Source organism: Gracilinanus agilis, chromosome 3, assembly GCF_016433145.1.
Source record: "Gracilinanus agilis isolate LMUSP501 chromosome 3, AgileGrace, whole genome shotgun sequence".
Taxonomy (NCBI): Eukaryota; Metazoa; Chordata; class Mammalia; order Didelphimorphia; family Didelphidae; genus Gracilinanus; species Gracilinanus agilis.
In genome coordinates, this window is record NC_058132.1 from 269000540 (window position 1) to 269015751 (window position 15212).

The 15212-nt window shown below is 34.3% G+C and overlaps 1 protein-coding gene across 3 annotated transcripts in view; it reads left to right on the plus strand.

The window, feature by feature from the left end:
- ACVR1C (activin A receptor type 1C) overlaps positions 1-1883 on the plus strand; it is a 61870-nt gene extending 59987 nt beyond the window's left edge. For all 3 annotated transcript variants that reach the window (XM_044669857.1, XM_044669855.1, XM_044669856.1), the window contains 2 exons: positions 610-740; positions 1758-1883. In XM_044669857.1, coding sequence (XP_044525792.1) covers positions 610-740; positions 1758-1883 — 257 coding nt within the window. The remainder of the gene's footprint in view (positions 1-609; positions 741-1757) is intronic.
- Positions 1884-15212: the final 13329 nt, after the last annotated feature.

Sequence of the window (15212 nt, forward strand, 5' to 3'; positions counted from 1 at the left end):
GATAAGATGGTGTAGTTGTGGGTAGCAGCTGAGTGGCAGCTTGGTGGCTCAGTGGATTGAGAGCCAGACCCAGAGATGAGAGGTCCTGGGTTCAAATCTAGCCTCAGACATTTCCTTGCTGTGTGACCCTAGGCAAGTCACTTGACCCCCATTGCCTAGCTCTTACCATTCTTCTGCCTTAGAACTAATACACAGTATTGATTCTAAGACAGAAGGTAAGGGTTTAAAAAAAAAAGAGATAGTGTAGTTGTGTTCTATAATCTGAACACAAGAAACTTTTTTTTTTCAGATTGTTCAAAATTTCTTTAGGCAAAAGGGTTATTTTATTGTGGAATGAGCATCATTTACTGAGGGATTAATGTAATTAAAACAAATTACATAATTAAGACAGATTATTCATTTTCTCTGGAATGCATTATACTGAAGTAAAGAGTTTGTATTTTCACTTATGTCAAACACAGTTATCTTTGTTTCTGTTGTGATTCATGGTTTATTAAACCTTCCCCAATTTATAATGATGGTATAAAGGTTAACACAATAGATTATCTAAAAGAATCTACCTTTATATGTCATTCTTATGGGATTCACTATTATGAAAATTCCCTATAGGAATCACTGAAGAGTACCAATTGCCTTTCTATGACATGGTGCCTTCGGATCCCTCAATAGAAGACATGAGGAAAGTTGTTTGTGAACAGAAATATAGACCAAATATACCAAACCAGTGGCAAAGCTGTGAGGTAGGTCACTATTATTATTAATTATTATTCTCTGTCATTACTCTGCTTTGCAAGTTCTTGGATCACAGTCACCAGTCTGAGAGAGATTTTCAGATGTCATCTATAACTTACCTTTGACTCAGGGCAGGCATCACCATGCAGATTCATTGGTGTCTATTTTGTTGCAGTCTTTTTTGGACTATTCATGTTTGATCTGTTCCTTCTCTTTGTGCCTAAACTGAATCCCTCCTGTTGCAACTTATTTTCTCTGTGGTTCTACCTCTGATGTAGATGGCAAGTATTTAGTAACTCCTATGTGGGAGAAAAGGATAATCTAAAAACTGTTAAGGAGTCCATTAATAATTTGGAGCTAATTATTTCTTTCTGAATTTGGAACTATCCCAGTTAGGAGTAATAGATTTTGAATGGAAAGGGAACTTGAGGTTATTGAGTTCAATACTTTTATTGAACAGATGAGAAAAACGAAGCCCGGAGATGTTTCACAACTTTTTCAAGGATCTCATAGCTTTTAAGTGTTGGAGGGAGAATTTGAACTCTGGTCTTCCTGCTTTCAGCAAGCACTATGCCCACTTTATCATTTACTTGCTTATTACATCTGCTACTATGGCTGCAATACATTTCCATAATGGCTTATTTTATAGCAATTATTTTGTGTGGCTGAATGTTTCTCTTATCTCTTGCTCTTAAAGATTTTTACTTGAACTGCTGTATGTGAACCTCAACCTGACTTGCTCATCAAATAGTTGAAAAGTGATACTCCATGAGTTTCCAGTCCAGTAGTTTGAATTTTAAATGAAGAATTCATTTTTCTGTGGATAAAAGTTATGTGTGTAGGTGGAATTATTTTTTGCATTTGGGTGCATGGTTTAATTTTAATTTAACTCTAATTATAGTCTCATGTTTACTGTTTGTTCATCACAGCTTGATTTCAGTTCATTAGTTTTGCTGCTCAGCTTTTTCATTTTCTGCTGCTAGCTGAAATAATAATAATATCAAATTATTCTTCCTCTTTTCAAGGCACTCCGGGTAATGGGTAGAATAATGAGGGAGTGTTGGTATGCAAATGGAGCAGCTCGCCTGACAGCTCTGCGTATTAAGAAGACCATTTCTCAACTTTGTGTAAAAGAAGACTCCAAAGTATAAGTGATATTTGGTGTTCAAAAGAAATCTTTTTTAAAATTGTAAATATTTTTTGCTTTATTGTTTTGCCTTTGCTCTACCTCAGACATATACAGTATAGTATTTAAATGCCCAAAGCAAGCCCTAAAACCCTGCTTTAAAGTTGAGTGTTGGCTGGGCAATTTTTGGCTGATCTTGTTTTGTATTGTTTTTTATTTTAAATTGTAACTCACTAGCTTTTTTTTCCATAGAGAAAGTTAAGAAAAGAATACAAAAAATAAGCTGAGAAGAAATGTGAAACTATAGATATGCATATATATATATTTTTTTTTCCTACTTGAAACAAATTCAGATGAATCAGAACATGTGATGGACCAAATTAATTGAGAATGCTTAGTAATTTTCCTTCACTTTTTCATATTTTCCCCACAAGCAGAATGAACTTGTTTAGTTACTGTATTCACAACTTAATTACAAAACAAGGAAGAATGAGATCTTTCACAGAAGTGGTAATAGACATTAGTGAACCTTCAGATCTATCCATTTGATATTCTCTTCATAAAACATGTCACTTCATTTATTGTCCTGTCAAACAGTATTACTCTCTTATTTTTCAATTATTTACATCTCCCTTGGTCTCTCTTTCTCTTCCTCTCTCTTCCTCACTCTCTCAACTCTGTCTTTTGCTTTCTGTTTCTCAGAGTTTAGTCAGGTTTAAATTTGCAGTCAATAGCAATTTCCAAAATGAAAGCGAAGGACTGGTGACTGTTCATACTGTCAGTCTTAGTTAATACATCCTATTAGACCAGCTTATAGAGCAGTTGTTACCAAACTTTTTTGGCCTACCACCCCCTTTCCAGAAAAATATTACTTAGCCTCCTGGAAATTAATTTAAAAAAAATTTTTGATAGCAATTAATGGGAAAGATAAATGCACCCATGGCCATCACCGCTTCCCTGGATCACTGCAGCACCCACTTTGGGAATCACTGTTATAGAGCGTCCATCCAAAGACATATTGAAAGCTAGTTAATAGACATTCTTTGCATATTTGGTCTTTCTTGGGTGGATAGATTAAGCCAGACTCCTTTATCTTTTTTGTTCAGTTCCAAACGAGAAGAAGAATATGGAAAGAGGGAAAATGATGATTGGTGACAAACAAAAAAATCTCTTAAATATGGAAGCTAATCTTATGATTCTACAGAGTAATACAAGAAATATCTTTGTTGAATAGCTGCTGTAAATACGTACTCTCCCTCTCAGGCTTCTATGAGTAGGAAGAAATTATGATTTTACTGATTTTTGCTTTTTGTCCATTGCCATTGGGGAAGTCAAATACTCAAATGGATCTATGATCTCATCTATTTGGTGTTCTTCCAAATATGCAGAATGAATATTATCTATGCTTAGTTAATAGACATTCTTTATACATTTGATCTTTCTTGTGTGGATAGATAGACCACACTCTTTCAAGTGATTACACATCTCTTTTAGTACAAAAGGCTAGTAAAAAACAATTACTTGGTACAGATTTATGACTGTTTTAATATTACTCCTGAATGATCTTTAAAAACCTCCATCTAATTTACTATTGAAACACTGTTTAGCAATTTCCCTTGGATTCCTAATGGAAATATGTTACACTGGCTATATGAGCTGCTAGGCTGTTTGATGATAGAGCCCTGGGGAAGTCACTTAACCCTGCTTGCCTCAGTTTCCTCGACTGTAAATTAACCAGAAAAGAAAATGGCAAGCCACTCTAGTATCTCTGTCAAGAAAACCCCAAAATGGGGTCATGAAGAGTCAAACACAACTGAACCACAACACTAGTCATATACACTTTCTAATTTATTAAAGTTTTAAAAGCACACGTAGATATTATATAACAGTATGTTTAATGTTTTACCTGTAGATGTTTTCAAGTGTAGCACATCCATGATTTCTGGACAAGTGTTTCCATTTTGGTAGATGCCTGTTTTGGTATACTATCCTCACCTATAAAATAGCCTCAAATTTTACTGAAAAAATTCATAAAAGAAATAGGAAGGGAGTCATTTAAAAGGAAAATGGTGATGAAACGCAGAGTTAAAGGTTATAAAGTTCTTTGTACCTCATGATGGTATGTATGTATGATAAGCATTCTCTGAAGGGAGTAGGATAACACTGAGAGCATTTGTCATCTTCACTATGCATCCCTTTGATGCTACATCCACTTCTAACTTTCTTTTAATAGAACTCCTGTATGCAAGAGAGATTTGTGCCTTCTTCAATTCCTTTGCAAATTTTGAGCGTCAGCATACCTTACTTATTTCTAATTTTTTTTCTCTTCAGTACAATGAAAAACTGAAGGAAAATGCTATTGAGTGAAGCACAGTATAAATGTTTATGGCATTTATGCTAGAACATTGCTGAAAAACATCATTTCTTGTCAATATTTCGGCAGCAACTTCTTTTTACTTATGAATTGTAATTGGTTTTTAGTTGCTTCATAGTCTATTTTATACCCATTTTTCTGTGTTCAAGATATTCTACTTGGCATGGCATAGTTAGAATTTGTCATGTATACCCTGACTTGAAAGTAAATTGGAGCATAGTGCTTCATTGCTATTTTGGTGATAGCATTTGCTTTGATACTTTTCTGTATAATACTTTAAAATCAACTTATATTTAAAAATTGAATGATTGTGTGAAAATACATGTCTAGTTTTATTTTTTGTCTCTAAAGCAGAATTTAGAACCAGGTTTTACTTGCAGATATCAAAGAATTTGTGAGGTTAGAAGGTCTATAAAAACTCTGTTTCTTTTCCCTACTTTTACTTTCCTTTTGATTAATAGGGCAGCTAGGTGGCACAGCAGATAGAATAGGGGACTTGGAGTTAGGAAGACTCACCTTCCTGAGTTCAGATCTGGCTTCACACACTTTCTGGGCAAGTCACTTGACCCTCTTTGCCTTCGTTTTTAAAATGAGCTGGAGAAGGAAATAGCAAGCCTAGAAAACCCCAAATAAGGTTGAAAAGAGTTAGACATGACTGAAATCATTGACAACAAAAATAATATAGTTCTTTGGCTCAGATCTATCTTCTTCTAAAAGAGTTTATCTTAAGTACTTGAGCAATTGATATAGTTCCTGATTTGGGGGAGTCACTTAAATTCTCTTAAATTCATCTGTAAAATGAGAAGGTCAGCCTAGATAGACTCAGTCTCTTCTGTATCTACAACACGGTCCTGAAGCAAACCTCAGTGTCATCACACATACTTCTTCACTCTCACCACACATATGCAATTAGTTGACAAATATTGTCATTTCTACCACAGTAACATCTCTTCTTCTCTCTTCTCATAGTCAGTCATCTCCCTAATTCATTTCCCCACCACCTTTCACTTGGATTTCCAATCATCTTCTAATTCTAGTATTCTAATTGCCCTCTCTTTCTCCAATTTCTCTCTTCTTAATCTCATCTTCCACACTGCAGCCTGAGCTACTTTCCTAAAGTGTAAGGCTGAGCATGTCATTGTTTATTCCGTAAAACTCTAGTGGCCCCATATTACCTCTAGTATCAAATATATACTTCTTTTTAAGGCATTCCAACTCTTCACAACCTGGTCCCTTACTTCCCTTCCAGGCTTCTTAAATATTACTACTCTCCATATACTCTATTAGATAACCCTACTGATCTACTTGCTGGTCTTTGTACATGAGGCTCCATCTTCTGTTTCTATGCCTTTGCCTTGGCCATCTCTTTTATCTGGACTGTTGGCTTTTCTCAACTTCAGTTCTTATAATACCTATTTTCCTTTCAGTGTTCAAGTGCTACTTTTTTTAGGAGGCCTTTCTAGTTCTCCAAAATTTAGTGCCATTTCTTCAAGCTGTCTTTCTCCTACTTCCTATGTATCTTATATATATTATGTCCCTTCTATTAGAAAGTAAGCTTCTTGAGGGCCAGGATTATTTTTGCTTTTTCTTTGTTTTCTCAGTTCTTGGCTACAGAGTACATAGTAAGTACTTAATAAGTGTTTGAATGTTTGCTGATTTATTGATTGATTAAAGTATAAGCCTCTAAACTTCGCTTTTATATATCAAGATTTTAATGTACAAAACTGAAATTATTAACTAAGTTTCTGAAAATTAAGTTCTGTTCAGAAGAAAATATAGCATCTCTGGCACTGGCAGGAAATAAGGACAAGAAATAACTTTAAAATGACAGTTGGCATTGAATTAACATAAATACAGAAATGCATTATTATTATATTAAAAACATCCATGTGTCAGGTGTCTAAAGTGGAATACATATTATTTTTTCTTAAGATATGTCCTATATACCTTGTCCTATTTTGAGATGACTACTTCAATGTTTTGATCATTGTTAGTGTTCTAGAAAAAGAGAATACAGTCCAGTATGCTTTACAAAATAGCTCAATTGTGAATTTATTCTTCAGTGTTAGTACTGAGATTTAGATCTTCAGAATACAAATAGGGTAAAATTGCAGATGACATCACTTTAATTCTGAGGATTAGGTAGGATGCTAATAAGAGAAGGAAGTTTTTTTTTTTAAGTAGTAGAAAAATCAACTCTGTTCTTTTCACTTTTTTTTCTTATCTTTTTCCTTTCCCTGACACATTTTTCTTCCTTTGCTTATCTTTCCACTTAGATCATTTCTTTCTCTTTCTATTCCTTTACTACAGTAGTACTTATGATCTGCAGAACATTTTACATCCATTATCTCATTTAATTGCTCAACAATATGGTGAGATAGATTCTACAGATATTGTTGTCCCATGCATGGAGGTTAACAAACTAAATCTCAGACACAAATCAGTCACAATGAGTGAAAGAGGTGGGATTTGAGTTCAGTTCTTCCTCATTCCAGTACTAGTACTCTGTCAAACATGTCATCTTGCTTCCAAAATGAATCCTTTTTTTAATACTGAGTTGAACTTTATATTTGGAAGAAAGGAGAAAAGCAAACCATCCTTCTTCCTTTATTGGAATGGGATTTAAGATTATTTTAATTATTAAGTTTGGGAAATCATGCTTCTTCATTTTAAATATGAGTAAAAGTCTTAGTTCCTTTATTCTTCCAGTCTCCCACCACCTTAGCTTGTGATCTCAAGCCAAAATTTTTTTTCACTAAAGAAATTCTGTTTTTCCTAACCCACCTAATTCCTTTATTCCTGTCTCTTCTTCCTTCTTTTTGATTCTGCCCATTTAATATATATTTCTACCTTTGTCAATTTTTTTCCTAAATGTTTTCAACTTCCCATGAATGGCAAAATTTTCAGTTCAGCATTTCACTTGAGATGAAAAAATGTGAACATTTGATGGTAATTTCATTTTAATATTAAAGCATGTTTGAAGTCATTTAAAATTTTTGTTGTCTGAGAAAAAACCTACCATTGATTTGTTCTCATTTCAGGTCAACCCTTAGAATAGAAAAATGGAAATTACTTGAATTGCGAGATACAACCACACACACACACACACACACACACACACACACACAAACACACAAACACACAAAACAAAAACACATTCTCTGTACTTAGATTTTTTTTTAAACTTTAGCCATGATCTCCCATTCAGCCATTTTACCATGTTGTTCAGACCATACAAAAAATTTGATAGTCTCTAATATTTGAATTTCATTTTTTTAGAAAAAAATTCAGGTAGATGATACATATATCTCTAAAGGTAACAAAAAATTTTAGAAAAAACTAAACCTCTTCTGCCCTACACTTATTTATATTGAGGAATCATTTACCTAATCTGACCAGTAGGATGTGCTATTTTCCATAAAATATCTCTTTGCCAGAAACATATGTACCAAACAATGTAACTCCTAAGAACACAACTGTATTACAAATTAGTGCTATGTATTTAGAAACTGAAAAACAAATTTAAAGAGTAAAAAGATATTTGGGAATTGGTCCTATGTCTATAAACTGAATGAATATGATAAAATATGCACTCCTTCTGTTTCTATCGCTTTTGTTAACATGAAAGACATTGCAGAAAACTAGATGGATCCACGTTTTTGTAATGTTCATACCCATCTCATTTATTATGTAGACATGGCTATTTGTGATAGTTAGAAATGATATAATATTTATGACAAAGTTTATATGACTAGTGCAAATATAGCTAAAAACAGTGCCCGGCTAAATTATCCTATGTATTTATGTGGTCTAATCTACTTGGTAATTATTATACATTTTAAAAGTGTATTTTTCATGTAATTATTATCAATGAGCCTGAATTATAGTTGCCATCCCATTGCCAGACCGATCATCAGTCCATTATTGCACTATTCTTATCCCATACTGGAGAAGATGGTCCAGATGAGTTTTCTTCAATTATATTTCAGGTTTTTAAAGTGTCCTAAAAACAATGATGAAAATTAATTTTAGACTCCCATTAAAAGTTTTGGAATGGATTCTAAGACCCTCATATAAATGGCATTTTTCTTTTCCTAGGCCAATTTCTTATGTAGCTGTAACATAGCAGTCATATTGTTAATATCTGAAAATCATTTATTTTGATTTTGCAAAAGATGTCTTGACCTACTGTGATAAGGATCATTGCTTTTGACTATTTAAAGAAAATTATTCAGTTCAAATTCTTAGTAACACAGAAGAGAGATTACATTTAACTGATAAGCCGTGGCAAATGCAGAAGAGGAATTAAAAAATGTACAATATGTTTTAAAATGATAAATGTGTAATAAATTACATCCAAGAGAGCTGTATATATTTTCTGCACAGATGGAACTTTTAGTAGTTGCTAACTTTTTAATTGTTTAATTTGAAAAGCTACACAAATTTCAAAGATAAGTGAATGATGTTTAAGTGTTTCATTGATTTGTGAGTTTGTGTAAAAGCTTTGTAGTTTTATATGGTTATATAATGCTTATCTTTTTACTTAGAAATAACAGTATTTTAGAACTCAGTAACAGCTCAGTGACACACTTAAAATGTTTAAACATACAGCAAGTCATAAAAATATTTATTTTAGACCATTTAATTTTATTGCTTAACATTTCAACTGCCTCTAGATGTAAATAATTATCTGCCTAAATGTTATATTTTATATGTATACATTTTTTGAAAATGTATTGTTTTGTAAAGTGGCAAAGATCATAAATTAAGTACTCCTTGCACTTGTTTCTGTGAAGCATAAAGCTCTATTTTAAATAAAAAAATAAAAGTTTTTGCGTCCCATCATTTTTTTTTTATCTCATGACTTTTAAAATCAGACATACTGATTCATTTTTATGGGGAAGATAAAAAAAAATTCCACAGCTGATATTTGACACACTTAAGCACTTTCCCTCACTTTTCTTCCACGAATAGCATTCTTAACCAGTCTTCCAAATCCTAATTCACTTCCCAGACCAAAGCTTTTTGCTTGACTGCCATTTAAAAGCCAGATTCTTTGTCTTAGCCTCTTTTTCTCAGACACAGGAGAAAGATAAAATTCAACTGAATAATTTGGAAAAAATGAAAAGTTCACTTTACTTTCTTCAGTTGTGAAAGCCAAGAGTAGTCCTCTCTGTCTTCAAGCTTAATTTAATGATTTGATTATGAGCTTCTTGAGGGCATGGGGGGTTTATTTTTTCTTCTAACTCCTAGCTCAGTACCTTGCAATTACAACTAAATGTAATCTAAAGTTTTCATCATTTGCAAGCAGTATTGTTTATTTCAGGAAATAAGTTTGTGCTTTAGCATCAGAACCCTCATTGCTGTAATAGGAGTATGGGGGGAAAAAGCTGTTGAAAATAATTGTGCTCTGGCTTTTTAAAAAATGGTGTCAATACATTAAATGATGTATCACACTCAAATTAAACCAAATGGTAGGAGATATTTCCTTCCAACTTTTAATTAGTTCTTATCAGAACAAATTTCTGGAGATCAGGAAATCACTAGGTCCTAATTGCATTATCAGCCTTTAAAGTCTTAAAGGCCCAGAAAGAAATTGTGCAAAATTTCTGGAAAATAAATGATTTTTTAACAAGTGTTCCAGAACTGAAAATTTCAGAAAAGAGCTTCCGTACTATGCTTGTTTATTATTACTAGATCCAGCATAGAAACAAAGGATAAGTTCAGTAAGTCAAACTCTGGAAAAATGAAGACAACTGTACATTCTGATATGACCTTAAAGTATCAATATAATGTAGCCCACTGGAATTCTCATTAAATCTGTGAACTATAAATGTGCTTACAACTTGAATTTGACTCTATTCTTGTTTGTTTAAAACAGCATCTCTAATAGAACTTTAATTTTAAGGTGGCCTTCAAATGTCTTGCCTTCCTTTTGGATATCAGGAAGGTTTTTTCTTCTTTTTTTTTTTTTTTATCAAATTCCATTTAATTAGAAGTCATTTGCTTTTGGGAATTAGATAGGTGGACTACATAATTACTGAAGTTCCAAATGACACCATTTCCACAATAAACTTAGACTGAAATTTAAAATAAAATATTATATTTTCAACCATGATGCCTACAGTAACGGGGATATATAGATATACATAATCTCTTCCCTTCAATAAGTTATATTCTAGTTGGAGAGATAAGACAGCCCTAAAAAGCTAAATGATAAAATTACACGAGATGCATTCAGGATGTAACTGGTTAGTGCCAAATGAGTGTTATAGACATAGTAATTCAGAGAAAAGAGAGATCAGTGTGGGCTAGAATAATTTTAAAAAATGTTACTGTGGAAGTGGAATTTGAGCTTGACTTTCAAGCATGGATGACATTTGAATAAGTGAAAGGGAGGAAGAAGGGAATGATGAGAGCAAAGGCAGAGGCACAATATGCACAGGATAATGGGAATCAGTTTGATTAGAGCAGACTGTGTGCGTGTTTCTGTGGTGTGTACGTGTATACACATACATATGTATTTTTATATATTACTGCCTTCCACATAATCTGTTATCCAACCACACTAATCCACGTGCTAGTCTTCATACATGAGGCTCCATCTTTTGTTTCCATGCCTTTGGCTTGGCTGTCCCTTGTATCTAGTATGCTCTCCCTTCTCAACTTCTTTTTTTAAAAAAATTAACTTATTGATATACACACACATAGATTTTTAAAGGTTAGAGTAATAAGTTTGAAATTCAAAATAGAAGTAAAAGGAAGGCTTTTTAGATGAGCAATCTGATGGAAGCATTTTTTCTAGAAAATTAACCTGCTATTTTGGGTTTTTGGTAGCATTACGATGGTGTAAATTGGGATGTAGGGAGAGAAAAATAAGAGTTAGGTAGGGTAAAGTGAAGTAAGTAGTGAATATGCATTGAAGTTCTCAGGTAGGAATCTTGTATTTGATCTATTGGGGACCAGGGACAACTTTGGCAATTTGAAAAGGGTTTCAGTCTAAAAACTTTGTCTACTTAGCCTATGAATTTCATAGGATAAAATCTTATCCAGGGACACAATGTTTTTGCATATTATGCATATCCCTTTGGCAGTCTGATGAAACCCTTCTCAGATTAATGTTTTGAAATGCATATAATACAATACAAAGGATTACAAAGGTAACCAATTACTTTGAGATGTAGCTATTGAATATTTAAAAAATCAGATTACACCCCCTCTAAAAGTTGTACACAGACCTTGAGTTAAAAATTCCTGTTTGAGACAGTCAAATTCTAGCATCTCTCCTGCATTTAATCAGCAGAAATGAGCCAGCTCCACTTTTCTAGCACCTATCTATGTACATTTTCACAGACATATTGCAGGATCAAGTACAACCTCAGTAGAAGGTAGTATTGTTTCCATATAAACATCCCCACTGGGCAGGTGAAATGTATTGAAGTTGAAATTTTTCACTTCAGCAAAGAATGAAAAATATCTTTTATACTTTCCTTGAGATCTGTAATCATTCAGCATCCAGACAAAGGACTCTAAATTGATAGCAGAAGGAAGGAATCAGAGGTGACTTTTCAACCTGAACTCTTGTTGTTTGTCCTTTTTTTTTTTTTAAATGAAATCATGAGAGTGATGTCTTGATTTGCGTGTGAATTCGATTTAAGTGAAACAGAGTTATACAAAGTCATCAGCTTCTCTCTCTCTTCCACAGCCATCAAAATCCAGTGGCAAGACAAAAGTCAGGCCTATTGGCAGTGGTCCAGGATGCAGTGGATGACCTTGGAATCTTCCCTGTCTGACCAAGCTCTAACCCTTCATAGCCCCTGCTTCAGCGGCCTTCATGGCCTTTGGAACAAATTGTTCTCATCCACCCATTCTGTGGGGGAAGTCTTCATGTACTTGGAAATAAACATCCTTAAACGCATTGATGGGTTTGAGACCTGTCAGTTGCCCTCAACCTGGTTTAGTTCACCTGCCAAGATGGTTTACTACGTTGAGACTGTTGTCCAATGCTGCAGCTTCTTGGAGCCACAGGTGATCATTGAGTGACAGGCGGATGAGTCAAGCCCTCACCCTAGAGGTGCTATTCCCCCCTATATACCCCATACACTCTGTCTATAGCACTGAGAAATGATGACCTCAGTACTTTAATTCTTTCCTTTTTGGCCATTCTTTTATGTTTTCATCTTCCTGCATTATAATGTCAGCTTCTTGAGGGCAGAGACTATCTTGCTTGCTTGTGTTTGTATCTAGCATTTTTTTCTGGCTGCATAAGAACTAAATGAATGCTTTATTTATTATCTGTCTGAGATTGAAAATAGAAAGTGTTTTATGTTAGGAAGAGATTTTGTGCAATTAGTGTTCACATTTCAATTTATGATGCTCTACGAATTATTTTAGTGCTGTTTTTGTTCATTGTTAAGTGTTATTTCCTAAAAAAGGATTATCTGTTTTTTGACTCCTGGGTCAATAGATTTAGAGTTAAAAGTCAAGTTTTGGTGATTTTGTCCAAACCTAGCATTTTACATATGTGGAAAATGAAACCCTGAGAGTTAATAAGCCTAAGATTGCACAACTAATGAATATTTGAGGAAACATTTAAGCCAAGTTCTTCCTGATTTCAAGTCCAACTCTCTATATTCCATTTCATACTGCCTCTTGATTTCAGAAGTTATAGATGAATAATTACAGGAGTGGTCTATAACCTAAAATTCTATCTGTCTGAACCCCACTGCTCAAGGTAATCTTAGATCTGTAGCTGGACAGAAGCTCAGAGGCCATTGAATCCATCCCCTTCATTTTACAGATGAAGAAACTGAGACCAGGAAAGATAAGTGACTTGAGTAAGGGAACATAGAAAATAAGGGTCAGGGGTGAGATTCAGTTCAAACACAGGTCCTATGACGCCACAGTACAGGATCTTCACAAATAATGGCAAGTTGAATGTCTCAATCTTTTGGTCTTATGCAATGTTTAACATAGGCAGAAAGTGGCAAGTTTTATGTGTAATGGCTTTAATTCTTATCTGCTAATCCCTAGAAGATATAAACCTCTCCAAAGTGCACTTTTCACCTTCTTCGTTCAAACTCTCTTCCTTTTTTCTTTCCTCATCACAATTAGTGATTATAGACAACTTCTTCATGTCAGAGGCAAGACTTGAATCTAGGTTTTCCTGATCCTAAAGTTTGCTATCCATGCACTACCTCACCCTGACTCTTTCTCTTTCTTATGTTTTCTGTTCTCATCTTTTCCTCTTTCTCAATTTCCTTTGCATTCCCCCCCCCCCTTTAAATATGTGATTGGAAGGTAAAGTAACAATTCTGGTATAATCCTGGTTCCCTAAGGTAACATAGACTAGATTGTTCATTTAGCTACTCATATAAAACTGAAGCTTTCTCATTTAAGTTTGTTAAGTAATTAGGTGAAAGACTGGTTTTAAATGTTCCAATTAATTACAATCATCAGTATTCCCTCTTGATTCCTTTAATGGAGTAGGAATGCTGAACGATCATGAATTAATTTTGGTTTTAGTGGCTTGTGGTGGAAGCAACACCTTGGGGATAGAATGGAACAATGATTTAAGAACCCTGGACTCTGAACAAGTCAATTATGACATCTGTGCTATAGGGTCACATGAAGGAAAAGGCTATAAAAAAGAAACTCGTTCAAAAGATTAATTTTTTTATCATGTTATTTGTGAAATTAGGGAATCACAGATTTTAGAATTAGATGGGACAGGGAAGCTGGGTGGCTCAGTAGATAGAGAACCAGGCCTGGAGATGGGAGGTTCTAGGATCAAATCTGGTCTTGTATACTTCCTAGCTGTGTTATTGTGGGAAAATCACTTAACCCTGATTGCCTAGCCCTTGCCACCCTTTTGTATTGGAACTGATACTTAATATTGATTCTAAAAGGGAAGGGAAGCATTTTTTAAAAAATTAAATGAGATGTAGAAACCATCCCAGAGCATCACAGATTTCAGAGACCATCTAATCCAACCTCCCCATTTTACAGATGAAGAAATTGAGGCCACAAAATCTATCCCAACTCAAACCTTTACAGGAAAATTGTCTAAACATTTCTAGTATTCACTCCAAAACCTCTATAAAGAGGGAGCACACTTTCTTTCAAGACAACTCATTCTATTTTTTGATATCTCAAATTATTAAGTTTTTTAAACTGTCCAGTTTATATTTTTCTCTTTGTAACTTTCTTCCATATGATAGCCTATCAAATACTTAATGATAGCTATCATCTCCCTGAAAACCTTTCTTTCCCAGGTAAAGATAACAAGTTCCTTCAAGCAATCTTCTTATTTCCTGATCTCAAAGTCATCTACATCCTGGCCAACTTTTTTGGCATTCTAGTCAGATTGTCAAGTTCCTACTAAAACTATGCTAATGAGAACTATACACAAGATTCCAGAAGTGCTCTTATGAGGGTAGAGTACAGTAAACAACGATCACCTCCCTGCTTCTGGTTACTGTGTCTCTCAATGTATCTTAAGATTGATTTTGAGATTTGTGGCTGTTACTTCATATTTGGACTTGTATCACATTTTTAGCCTACCTCCTTGTTCTTTGTTGTATTACCCCAATTACCCTCTTAATAAAGCGTAATCTCCTTAATACAATCTCCCTGCACAATCTAACAATCCAGTCCTTATCTACTTTTTAAAGATTATATTCTACTATTCCTCTAAGGGCAGCATCTTTTAGCCAAAAAAAGCCTATTATTTTTCAAGCATAACTGTCTCATTCGTAGTACTAGGCACATAGTAGGCACGTAACAAATAGTTGTTGAAGGAAATTTTTCTAGAACATCCTACCAGTGAACCCTCATTCCCCTTCTCCCCCCTTTCTCTAGCTTAATTAATGCTAGTGTCTTTTCTCTGTAACTACTTCTAGCCTCTCTCTCTCTCCCTCCCTCCTACCTTCCCTCCCCCCCTCTCTCTGTCTCTCCCTCTCCCCCCTCTCTCTCCTTCTA